The 13,367-nt window shown below is 38.2% G+C and overlaps 1 protein-coding gene across 1 annotated transcript in view; it reads right to left on the bottom strand.

Moving 5' to 3' along the window:
- The window catches only part of LOC127639316 (prolyl 3-hydroxylase 2-like), a 68,055-nt gene that overhangs the window by 8,597 nt on the left and 46,091 nt on the right, over positions 1–13,367 (bottom strand). The window contains exons 4-10 of the mRNA XM_052121243.1: positions 9,472–9,603; positions 8,421–8,548; positions 6,384–6,473; positions 5,662–5,702; positions 5,476–5,567; positions 4,109–4,236; positions 1,991–2,086 (exon numbers count right to left, since the gene is read on the bottom strand). Coding sequence (XP_051977203.1) covers positions 1,991–2,086; positions 4,109–4,236; positions 5,476–5,567; positions 5,662–5,702; positions 6,384–6,473; positions 8,421–8,548; positions 9,472–9,603 — 707 coding nt within the window. The remainder of the gene's footprint in view (positions 1–1,990; positions 2,087–4,108; positions 4,237–5,475; positions 5,568–5,661; positions 5,703–6,383; positions 6,474–8,420; positions 8,549–9,471; positions 9,604–13,367) is intronic.

Below are 13,367 nucleotides of genomic sequence, written 5' to 3'. Positions count from 1 at the left end.
GTTCCCCATCATTCTCACCTGTTTTCCATTCCCTCATTAGCACTTGTATGTATGTATATATATAATATATATAATATATATATATATATATATATATATATATATATATATATATATATATATATATACTTGTGAAAAGAAGACCTGACCAACATGGATCTAGCGGCTGTCAGAATTCTGCTTCTCAAGCAAGGGGACCGTCCAGTTGAGGATCACGTCCGTGAGTTCTTAGAACTAGCTAATTTAGTACACTATCCAGACCGCTCTCTGGTGGTTTCTTCCGAACCGCTCTGAATAGTGCACTATAGGAACTAATGCCTCAAGCTGATCCTCACTGGACACTCTGTGAATATGTTGAGAAGGCTCTGGAACTTTGCAGTTCCCCTTTCACAGTGGATATGGCGGGAACCCCGGGCCAAAACCTGCATCCACGGCTCCTTGCTGAAAGCCTTCCACGGCTCCTTACTCCAAGCCTGCCACGGCTCCTTGCTCCAAGCCTGCCACAGCCCACGGGCCAGCGCCCACACCTGCCATGGCCAACAAGCTAGCACCCACGCCTTTAGCCTTAACGCCTTTAGCCTTACGCTCCTAGCGGTCTGGAAATAAAGAAGGAAAAGGACACCTTCTACCCAGTTGCTGCCAGTGCTCAAGACCACGGAGGTCATTCCCCAGTCGCTGCCAGTTCATACGACCATGGAGGTGGTTTCCCAGTCGCTGCCAGTGCTCACGACCATGGAGGTGGTTCCCCAGTCGCTGCCAGTGCTCACGACCATGGAGGTCGTTCCCCAGTCGCTGCCAGTTCATACGACCATGGAGGTCGTCCCCCAGCCGCTGCCAGCTCTCATCGAGCCTCCCACGGCTCCGCCTTCCTTGGCTTCGCCCCTTGAGCCTCCCCCAGCTCCGCCTTCCCTGGCTCTGCCATCAGAGTCTCTCCGGCCGCTCCTCCAGCAGCTCCACCCGTTCCTCCAGAGACTTCTCCTCCAGCGGCTCCGCCCCTTGACCCAGTCCTAGCTCTGTGGCCACCTCCCAGGCCTCATAACCCGGTCTCCGCTCTGTGGCCGCCTCCCAGGCCTCCTGACCCAGTCCCCACTCTGTGGCCACCTTCCAGGCCTCCCGACTCTAACTTTCAACTTACATTTGTAAGGTGCACTCTTCACTGAGTTTCCCAATTAACCATATTCTCCATTATTCACAATTGCTTTTTCAGAACAGCAACACAGCCAGGTAAATCTGCCCTTTCCACAAAATACCGCAAGCTGTGCGCGCTGAGTGCATTAAGTGTCCAACATTCCACACTCCTACACTTCTTTTTGTTGCATTTTCGGTGTTAACATACTGCTCGCACTACTCACACTACAAAATACCGTAGAATAGTGCAGAAGTTTACGGTTTGGGGCACACCTCTAGTATCATAATTTTGCTTGGGTTGGTCCCCTTTGATCATGTTTTAACCTTGGTCCTGGGAGCATCAAATGTTTCAGTGCCCCACAAGGAAAATCTAGGGGGAATCCCCTTAGACCCACCCATGCTTAGCAATGTTCAAACTAATAGAGTTTTGGTTGAAAACACACCGATGTTGCTATGTTTACACTTCTCATCCACACTGGAACGGCAATTTCCTCCACCGAAAACAGAAGACTTTAAAAAACTCTCTCTAGTACTTCATACTATGAAAAATAAGTTAGAAAACTGAAAACAAATTGTCAACTGACAACGTAGTAAGCCACGTTTACACTAAAATAGTTCTCTCCTTCACCGAAAACTAAGCTTTTCGGTAATGCTTGCTATTACCACATACTGTACTTTGGTAAGCAACGACCTTAGGAAATGGAAAATTTTGTTTTCAACCGACAATGAATAAGTGCGGCGTGGCCTTACAAGGCAGCTGCTTATTGGGAGTACACAGCAAGGCAGCTCACTTGGTATCGGAACAGCTTACTGTACAAAATATAAGTATGAGCCAATGTTAAAACTAAGGAAGTTATTTTACCTTCAGTGTTTTCAATACTGTTGCCCCTTCAAATTTCTCATTGGGTGTGTGAGGGGACATTTTTCCCTTGTAGCCATCACCAGCTGCAGCGACACTCTGCCAATAAAGAAACAATTAATATACCATAAACCTGTCAATTACAGTATTTAGTTGTAAATATTACATTAAATACAACAATACAGAGGTACAGTAAAAGCACATGCTAAGGTACATGCTAGATTCGCACTCTGACAATGGCGTAACACACACAACCCACCTATCTGGAATGTTTTACAACTTTGGATACAATTATGTAAGATATAGGGGCAAACATTCTTCAAAAATGCGTATGACATTATTAGTATTCGATGACATTATTAGTATTTGATAAAAGTTCATACAGTTAGAAAAAAACATTCTTAGTACAACATTGCGTGCAGAGGTTGAAAGTAACAAAAAAAGAGTACTTGAGTAAATGTTTCTCTAGCTTCTCCAATACTTTTTTGCCCTGTCACTATACAAGAACTGTAATAGTATGATTTCATTTTATTCTGGAAAGGAGCCATTCATTCAGGTACAAGGGAATCATCTGAACACATATAAACTGATCAAACTTCACTTGTTTTTAAGGTAGGTGATGTTTTACTGTGTCAAACATTTACTTGCTACTTTATGTCAAAAACAAAATATCTATATACCTTAGATAGATACAATGCCAATAGTGTCAGAAATAAACCGGGTTCGGAGCAAAAACGCAACCAAAGTTTACAAAAATATCCCCGAAATTCAAACTATCGGGGCAAAAAATAGGTTGGCATGTAGAAGTTGATAAATGTTTGCTTAATAATCTCATTTCATATCTGGATAATTGCTGCAATATCACTGGGGATACATTTCCTCCTCTTATGATATTGCATTATATTTGTTTTGTACAGTATGTTAACTTTATAGCCAAAATACTTGTACATACGTGAATGAGAATAAACCTGAAATAGGAATGTGTTTATGTCACATTATGTAGTTTAGAGATGATTTAAATTCATCTAGAAAGTTACAAATGGCTATTTTTATTTAAATAAATGTATTCTTAAAATATACTGTTTGTCCAAGAATCCTCTTGCAGCAATGCAGGTCATTGCAGGCATTTAGAAGCTGCTAGTTTAGGACCTGTTAGGTGTCTGTTTCTCAAACTAGAGACTGTGTTTACTTGTGTTTACTTTTTGTAGTGCATCTGGGCCATCCACCTCTCTCTCTATCCTTGTAACAGATTCTTTGTTCAAAAAAGTAATGCATGGAATAGCCTTCATCTCTCTAAAACAATAGATTTTAGAAGAAAATATAATTTCAGGAGAAATGTGTTTCTTTTAGCCTATTTTTAAAACCAAAATTTAACTTGCAAGTGTAAAGCAACTTATAAGAACTCAAAAACTCAGTAAATGGAGAAAATAAAAACCTGTATTGTGATTTCTGGATAGTAGCACACCATTTCACCATTTTCATTTTCTTGAGTAACAGATTAGCACTTTAGAATGCTTTTGTAAGGAATAAGTCACACAGTATATGTTTTCCATTATGGGTAAAGAAGAAAACGGAATAAATACTACTTAAAACAATTATTTCAAACCGTAATACTATTGCCAATTAATGATTTTGGCAGTATTTATGATAATTGAAAGCATCCTTGGTGAAAGGACGCATACATTTCTTTCAAGAAAAATAAAGCCTTTGTGTTCTAAAAATGGAAGTGTAAATACTATTTATCATTTTAGTATAGTATCATCATTTTCATAAATAAATTGTAATGTAATTACAAAAGGCAAACTACTTATTTACTCTTTCTTGAGTCACAATATTTCTTGGCACTTCTACTAGTACTCAAGTGAATTATTCAATATTAGTACTTTTACTTAAGTCAAAAAATCAGTACTCTTTCCACCACTCACCTCACTTACCACTCACCACGTACATCCTTTTTTTTTACTGTATTATGTTTTCAGGAATGTTATGCTAACATTACCTATGCTAAAGTTATACTCAAATTAACATTTTCACATTGTCGCAACCACAATGTAATGTTTGGAAAATGTTTTAGGAACATAAATTTGTTAGCTGCGAAACAAACAGTGGAAGTACACTCACATGTGCCAGATGTTTGAGCTCAGCACACTCATCCTCGGTGATGACATCATCGAAAAGCACTCTTTGAGTTCCATTAAGAGCCGCAGAGTTCTGAACAAGTCTTACATTCTCATACAACAATGGACCTCCTACACACACATAAACACACACACTTGAATACATTTACTTGCCAAGTGAATTTTTAGAAAGGAACAAAAAGGTGTATGGGTCAATGACGTGGCGTTGAACATTGTTCGGCTATTTTGTTTAAATCCTTTATTAATATTTGATAAAACCAAAATCAAAAGTCCACCAAATCAAAGTCAGTGTGATGTAACAAACATGTGCCATTTTGTTGCCATGTGACAAAAAAAACAAAACAAAAAAACAAAAAAAAAACAAAGAGGACCCATGTAGTCATTACGTTTTTAATATCAGATATACAAATATGAGTTCCCCTTCTGTCACTCACTCGACGTTGTGTCTAATGAAGTGACACAAGGGGTCTTCCTGGGACACCACACGTACCTCTGAATCTGAGAAAAGGCCAATGTCAAGTTGGCAGACAGAATTTGCATGCCCCGCCCCGGACATACGGGTATAAAGGGAAACAGGGCAGCGAGTGCCAGTCATAATTTTTCTTCGGAGCCGAACGGTTGTGCAACAGCAAGCTGAGTTCACCACAGTTTCACTCACCTCTACTGGCGATAAGCACTGCTGTACGGCGCGTTTCCAGCTGGTTTTTTCTCTCTCTGCACGCTGTGCAGTCCATGGGCGCTTCGACAGGGATTTCATTGCCTGAAAGAGTGTTTCTCCTCCTAAAAAGAGTTTATTTCCTCTAAAAGAGTTTGAGTTCCTACTCATAAAAGAGCAATACACAGCAAACGTTGAACGTCCTTTTCAGTACAGCTGTACTTATTTTGGGCTTCTCAGAGCAAAATCCTGACTGGCACTCGCTGCCCCGCTTCCCTTTATACCTGTATGTCCAGGGCGGGGCATGCAAATTCTGTCTGCCAACTTGACATTGGCCTTTTCTCAGGTTCAGAGGTACGTTTGGCATCCTAGGAAGACCCCTTCATCACTTCATTTGACACAACGTCTCGTTCCTTCCATCGGGGAATGGAGGTTACACAGTAACCATGACGATATTTTGATAAGGTATATTTTGTTCAGGTCAGACTTAATTATTATTATTATTTTTAAGTTGTGTACACTCAAAGTAGATGTGCAAGGACAGAGTTTTTATCCCTTTTACTTTATGGTTACACCAAATTAAATTTTTAAGTCTATTTTTCTTTAAGATTTTAAATATTTACTGTATCATCTTGGACAGCCTTATTTGTACATTGGAGGTCCAGTGTGTTTAAAAAAGTTAAACAGGACATTACCTTCGCGAAGCTCTTGTACCACGGCCAAAGTGATGTTTTTCTTTTCAGAAATCGGCACATAGTCCATCCAGCCATCTGTTCCAGAAGGAATGCTAAAGACAAAAATTCATGACACGAGTGCTGAACAACACAGAGAACTCACGAACCACATAAAATGATAACTACTGAACAAGAAACACTGCACACCTGTTAGCATCTTCTCTACCGCCTGAACTGCTCCAATAATTCTGAAGAGTAAGACAACCACAAACATTAAATACAAAGATAAATGTCTCTAATTATAAAAAGTTGTGCCATTATGTTAACTGGTGACCAACACTGAGCTAACTGTTGAGGGGCTGCATTCCATTCACTTTCCTTCATATGCATTCAAAAAGACGTTAGGCCAAAAGGAGATCTAAATGTCACAGACTGTCCTCTTCAGAATCAAACATGAAGGAAGCTCTTATTATGGCCACTTGCAAAGAAATGTAAACTAAAAAAATAGGAGCTGCAGGGTTACAGGAAGCAGAAGAATAGCATATTTATAATGTTGAATATTTTAGGCTTTTTTGAAGATCCCACCACAAGGGGGCGATGTAGGTTGTTTGTTTTTAATTTGACATTTTATAGGAGCACCTGTCCTCTCTGTCTTCTGGTTTGAGTGCAGACTGAAACCTTGATCATCGATCAATGTTATGGCCAGTTCCCTATGTATACTACATCTGGACTATTTCACAATATTTTTGAATGCTTTTATGATGATATATTGGTCCTATATGATGAAAAACTGGTCCATACAAGAAAGAAAGTGGTACAGGTTTGGAACATGAGGATGTGTAAATGATGACAGGATTTTCATTTTCTTCAGGGTGAACTTTCCCTTTAAAGCCCCAATTCTGAACAGCTGGCTCATTTGGTTAACTTACCCCCTCAATGTAGGGCACTCCAAGGTTTTTGCTGCCGACAAGGAGAAGGTCTATTTCATGCCTATGCCGTCTCAAGTACTGTTCAGCTTCCTGTAGACACAAGAGTCCAGAGTGAGTCTCAGCCAGTCAGAGAAATTGTGGTCCCTAAGGCCAGAAACCTACTTTATGCAAGTCCGCGAATGCAGATGAGAATGCTTGGCCAACGCATTGCAAGTGCGAAGTCCAAATTAACATACTTTTACGCTCTTGCCTTGCTGAGGCGGTAATACACAGCTTAAGGGAAAGATAGATTTACCTTCAAATGTCTGAAATATTTATTATTCAAATAGATAAGCTACAGTATAAATATCAACTTTAACAAACTCGCTTTGGATGACTTCTTCAAACTCTTGCTCCATTATGATAGTTTTGACCTGAAAGTGAAAATTTTACCTGAAAGATGACATTTTATGCTAATGTGAGCAATAGTGCCCCTTGTGGCAACACTGATAATGCAACTATAACGCATATAGAATTGTGGTACAACAAATTTTGCAAAGCATGGTGCACAAAATCAACCTTACATTAATTTACTGACATACAGTATATTACCACCCAAACTACCGAAACAAATACTTGGCCAATGCATTGTGAGTGCACAGTCCTTATGTGTGCTCTTGCGATGATATGGAGGTAACAAACTACAATACTTAAGGGGGCAATAAAGTTACCTTCAAAATGCCTGAACTGCTAAACTGTATGGGTTATTATTCAGGCTCTGACTCGCTTTGCAAGATTCATTTAAAACTCTTGCTCTGTCATGAAAGCGAAAACTGACTGTATAAGATGACATATTATGCTAATGTATGCAACAGTGCCCCTTGTGGCAACACTGAGAATGCAACACATACTTGCTTTGCGATATAAATTGTTGAACGCAACGAAGCTCAGTGTTATGTTCACGTACTTGCTTAGAGTATGTTCTGGCCATGTTTTGTGTATCTAATAAACATCTTGTCTGTGGTCCAACAAATAAAAAGAGAACAGAGGGATGGTTTGCGTAGTAGCTAGACATAGTCTAAAATAAATCAATGCTATTCCGCAACCTATTCCGCAATTTCTCTTAGGATCATTCAGCAACACTGAGAATGCAACAGTTACTTGCAGTTACATTATGAATTGTGCTCTGACATATTTCAGAATAAAACGTGCACAAAATCTAAAAATGTCTTGTCTGTGGCACAATGAATAAAAAGTGACATGAGGGATGGTTTTATTCGCTAGTCATGGTCTGAAACAAAACAAGAATGTTCTGCAACCTGTGCGATATCTTGGCATTCTTTGGTCGCCACTTTTTATTGGCTGTCCCTTGTACTAATTCAAAGCAGTTTGTTACAAGTGGAGCAAAGTCTGCTACTTCTAAGTGTGGTTGAGACCACATTAATGGCAATTGTGGTACTCTTGGGAGGAAAAGTTGAAAGAGGAAAATATATGAATTTGAGTGTTATTAAAACGAATTGTTCGGTAGCATTTGCGGCTTCATGTTCTCATTCCCGACGGTAATGCAATCAGCTCACAAATTATTTCAGGGAGCTCGTGGTGTTTTGATGACATTTTTCTACCTGGCTGCCTGTTCTAGGAAAGGAAGGCAGCACTGTCAGCACTGTAACAAGGTCCCTGAGGAACTAGAAATCAGACAATCAGACATGGCAGCAAGCCAGAGAGATGGAAACACTCTGAAATGGGGCGAAAAAAATCAACTCGGTTGTTATGAGCTAAGAACAAAGGATCTTGCATTGAGTGACATATCCACGCCCTCTGGCTCCTGACCCAACAAACTCGCGTGCCTTTACAGAGCTAATAGTTTCCAGTCTTTCCAGCCACCACTGTACATCTTGAATACCAAACCCAATAAACACAATGATTGTTCCAATGTATCCATGCATACATGGCCTCCTGCCAAGCTCTTTATAGGGTGACCAACTCTACTTGAATGATTTCGTAATAGATCTGGACTATAAAGATCTGTAGTAGTCCAGCAGTTGTCCTGCGTCTTACCTTACGAGGCTGGCTGTAATTTCCCAGTACCTCCCTGTAATACTCCACATTCTCAGTCATGAACTCCTCCCCTTCATGGAATAACAGGTATGTCAGAGCACATGGCAAAGCCTCCTCAATCTTGCCCACTGAACAAAGAAAAAAAGTACCATTATTAATTGTTAGTTAAACCTCTGGGTCTCTGTTTATTGGCTTAAAGATTATTCATCCAATGGGCTGTCTGATTTTTTAGAATCATATTTTAATCTCAGAAACACACACATTCCAGACCAGTGACCACAGTGGAACAAACACCACAGGAGCGAGCTAGTGGAAATACAGAGCTCAAAGATATTTAACAGAGACCAAAAGAGACAACGCACACACATACACTCATACCTTGATATTAGAATAACTTCCTGTTTGATTAACAGTACGCAGTTATGTGCAGTAAAACTAAAATGTTTGTTTTCAGAGCTCTTTTCCTGAGCACTCTGTTGAGTGAGGTGGATGCTGAGTTAATACAAATATACAGTAGCTAAAACTACAAAACAACTAAAGATCACTGAAAACTAAATTAAATTGAATGGACAAACTGCAAATCAAATATAAATAAAAATTCAATTAAACATTTTTAACTCTAATAACCTTCGGTGAAGGTGAAGTCCAGCTTTGGCATTTCCAAGAAGGGAGATGGATACTTTACCATTTGTTCAAAGGTTAAAGATTTCTGAGCCGCTCCCAATCCTTCAGGGCAAGTGATTTCATTTGTACTCAAGTCACTTTAAGGTTAAAACAAAGCACTTTCATTCAATTACAATTCCTGTTGACATTAGTTTGCTAATACCAACTATTTGATCATATTGAACAATTCGACAGATGGAAACAGGTTGTAGTGTTGTAGCCAAAAGCACGAGCCAAGAAGGTCAAGTCCTAGATCAGAATTCTTTGAGTCAGATGCAGAGACCCAGAGGAACTAATAGTTGTGGTGATAAGTTCAAGAATTTTTGGAAATATTCAAGTCAGGTTTGACATGAACACTTTCTTGCACAAGAGATGTATGGAGGTTTACCTTGGAAATAGGAAAACTGCAAGTAGTCGTAATGCAAGGGCAAGTAGTTTTCCATGGGCGACAGGCGTCCGGGGCGGGTGGCCAAGTCTCTGACACACTCATGTTTGCAGTGAAGAACCTGTGTGTAATGATCTGAAAAACACAGTTCAATATGAATTAGACAAAACATCTCATTCTTGAGGGCATTGAAAGCAAAGAACAAGATGTTTCATGAAGCGGAATGTCTTTCAAGCAAATCATACAACTGAATATAATTGAATATAATTTAATTATATATGCTAAATAGATTGTTTATTGTAATTAATAATAATAAATTGAATTAATATGAATAATAATATTTTGTGTTAATATTTATTACAAATATATGTAATAATTAATCTAATCTTTTTAATATTGTGAAATATGTAACATAATATAGGCTCTTTACTTATAAATTAATTATTAGAATGTAATTATAACAATTTCTTGTTATATTGTATGTTTATTGTATCAATATAAACAATTAAATGTATTATTAATATTCTATATTTTGTAATATTATCAATGATATAACATTAAGAAATACCGTTTTTTAACTTATTATTATAATTTAATTATATATATTTGTTATAAATAATTGATTAGTGTGCAGGAATGTTTTTATTTAATTAATAATTAATTGAATTAATGATAATGCAAATCTGTTTTATATAAAAAATATATATATTTAATTATTTGTGATCTGATGGTTTAATAACATCATGCACACTGTAATTACAGTTGAGCATCAATGCAAACCAACTGCTCGTGATGAAAGACAAAACATGTTTAATCTCTTCTCCCAGACAGCCAGTATGAAAGCGAGGTCTTCTAATTTGGCTCAAATCAAAGATGGTCTTCTCAAACCAGGTGGTGCTGGTGTATTTTATGTGGCAAAGCCCAAGGGTTAATACTAAATTAGAGAGCTGAGAAGAGGCAGGGCAGAGCTCACCCACTTTAAAGGGCATGTTGACCTTTCATGATGGAGTAGATGGGTAGCGGGCAGATTCCTCCCACATGAAAGTTAGACTAGATTAACAAATATAAAAAAGAGCTGTGAATGGCATATTATAAGATGAGAGGATGATAGTAGAATTTCTGAGTTTGTTTATTCACATATTTAAAAAGGTATTTAAATAAATGTTGACTTCTTTTGTGAAGAATGATAATCTAGAAACCATTGAAGCCCGGCCCTATTGCTGTCCTGCGTTTCACTGGAAAATTTACAATTTTCTAAAATAATTGCTTAAATTGATGAAAACTTTACAAATAAACATAGTGTTACACAAAACCTTTTGCGTGCTGTTATTAGAAGGAAGCTTTCCAGCAAACACATTCTCAAGATGACATAAAGGCATAATTCTCAGCGCATTACACTAAACTGGTCTTCAACTGTCGGTTGTCTCTTTCAAGTCTGCTACTGTCATGGCAAAGCAACCTGTTGAAGAGAATCATGCTGTGCAAGTTAGTTAGTATATTAGTATTCGTATAAGAGATTAATGGAATGGAGGAGGCGAGAACCGGCTTGACAATATAAATAATAGTTTAATAATAAACTGAACCAAAAAGACACACACACACACACACTTGGTTGTGGCTCAGGTAGTAGAGCGGGTTGGCCACCAATCGCAGGATTGGTGGTTCGATTTCCTGCCCACATGACTCCACATGCCGAAGTGTCCTTGGGCAAGACACTGAACCCCAAGTTGCTCCCAATGGCAGGCTAGCACCTTGCATGGGAGCTCTGTTGTCATTGGTGTGTGAATGTGTGCGTGAATGGGTGAACGAGTCACAGGGTAAAGCGCTTTGATTACTGTTAAGGTTAAAAAGGCGCTATACTGTATAAGTGCAGACCATTTACAGGTGTCGGGCAGCTGCCCATAAATCGCTCTCTGCCGTCTCCGGTCGGCCTTTATCCCTCTCGGAGGCTTGATTAGCTTGATCAGGGGCTGAGTGTGTAGCATCATGACCCGGCCCTGCCACATTATTATTTTTATATTTTAACCTTTATACTGTGCAAAGTTTTAGACATGCTATGTTATCTGGTGAGGATGTTTTCAAAAATAATTCCAAGAATACTTTTTATTTATCAATTAACTTCATAAAAAAAAAAAAAAAAAAAAATGAATATTTGGTGTGCCTTTAAAACAGCTCTAATCCTCAATGGTGCACTTGCGCATGGTTGTTAGCAGATGGGATGTTCCAAGCTTCTTGGAGAACTTGCCACAGTTCTTCTATCTATTTAGGCTAAATCAATTGCTTCTGTCTCTTCATGTAATCCCAGGCTGACTCAATGATGTTGAGAACCGGGCTCTGTGGGGGCCATACCATCATCTTGTTCTACTTCTATTAAAATCTATAAGGCAAAGGGAATGTCTGGAATTTATTTCTCATAAATGTATATTTCCCATCGACACACTAAAAGCAGAAGATATAAAATATTTAAGACAAATATTTTTGTGAAACATCTAATGTGCTTAAGACTTTTGCACAGTACTGTTAAAACTTTTTTAGTGTTAAAATACTTTCTTCTATCTCACAGAGACAACTATAAGTAAGCCATTCATAGGTTAATTTTCTCAAAAACTGTAAACACTGTCTATTTTGAACTATAGATAAATATATATATATATATATATATATATATATATATATATATATATATATATATATATATATATATATAAATTACTAATTGTTATGAGCAACCCGCTTAGACACGCCCAAACAACGTTACTCAACCAATGGCATGAGTTGGGGGCAGGATCATCTGATTGTTTGAACAACTACAGATGAGGGGCGCAAGTGTCGCAGGAATTACATACAGAAAAACAAAGACATATGTTTGTGACCAGCATGAAAGAACACTGAATTACATGAATAAGAGGACAAACAATAAAAACCAACAATCTCACATTAATGAAAATATTACAAGCGCAAAACAATGTTTCAAATATTCTAACAAAACACACACTCAAATCCATGCATGTGTATGCACACCATCATTCACACAATAGCTCACTGAGCAAACAGAAAATGTCAGTGAAATCATTTGGAACACTTTCTAGGAATTCCTTTTGAGACATGTCATCAAGCACAATACCCCCTAAAGCTCACTTCAAAAACACCGTCAAGTCTCACAGAAAACAAGTCCTCTCACGATTGGCCATAAACATCAACACTTCCATGTCGATGTTACATTTCAAACATTTGGGCCATAGATGGCATTCAAACAGTTTTAACAGCCTTCGTTAATCAACTTCCAAGCAATCATTCATCATTAAAAACCACACAGCTCAATGATCTGCAAGCCAGGTGTTGGGTGGACATTATGACATAAGTGATGGTGAAATATGGCTCAATGTGTGAGAGATGTGGGCCCAATTTAATTTTATTTTTAATTCAGTTAATTTAAATTAAAGGACATTTCTCAACAAGTCTGTCAGAGACAACATCTAAACTCAAGACGACGGGTGACGTAATTGCATTATTTTGTATGAAATTTTTAAAGTGGCTTATCTTGTTAAGTACTATAAACTGTAATAGAGGAATCGTGATTAACATTGGTGTAGCAGAAGGTCATATTTGGATTTTTGCCATAGCATATAATATTAAGTTTATAGAAAATCTCCATCGGTTTGCTTAACAGAGAGCAGCGATCTAACAGAATAGCTGGCCAAAAATCCCCTTACTGAACAAAATGCACAAAATCAGATGAGAAGAGGGTGAGGAAAACTAACAACGTTGGCAAATTTCTAAATTTACAGAGATCAGCTACAGAATACATTCGGTGTTTGTCTCAAGTGTGACTGAGCAAGTTGGCTTGCTGGTTGGTGTCTGAGCACATCGTTGCTCCGTCCACTGCTGCTTTTGTTTAT

The sequence above is a fragment of the Xyrauchen texanus genome, chromosome 48 (assembly GCF_025860055.1).
Source record: "Xyrauchen texanus isolate HMW12.3.18 chromosome 48, RBS_HiC_50CHRs, whole genome shotgun sequence".
Classification (NCBI taxonomy): Eukaryota; Metazoa; Chordata; class Actinopteri; order Cypriniformes; family Catostomidae; genus Xyrauchen; species Xyrauchen texanus.
This window is presented reverse-complemented; position numbering and strand designations above follow the sequence as displayed.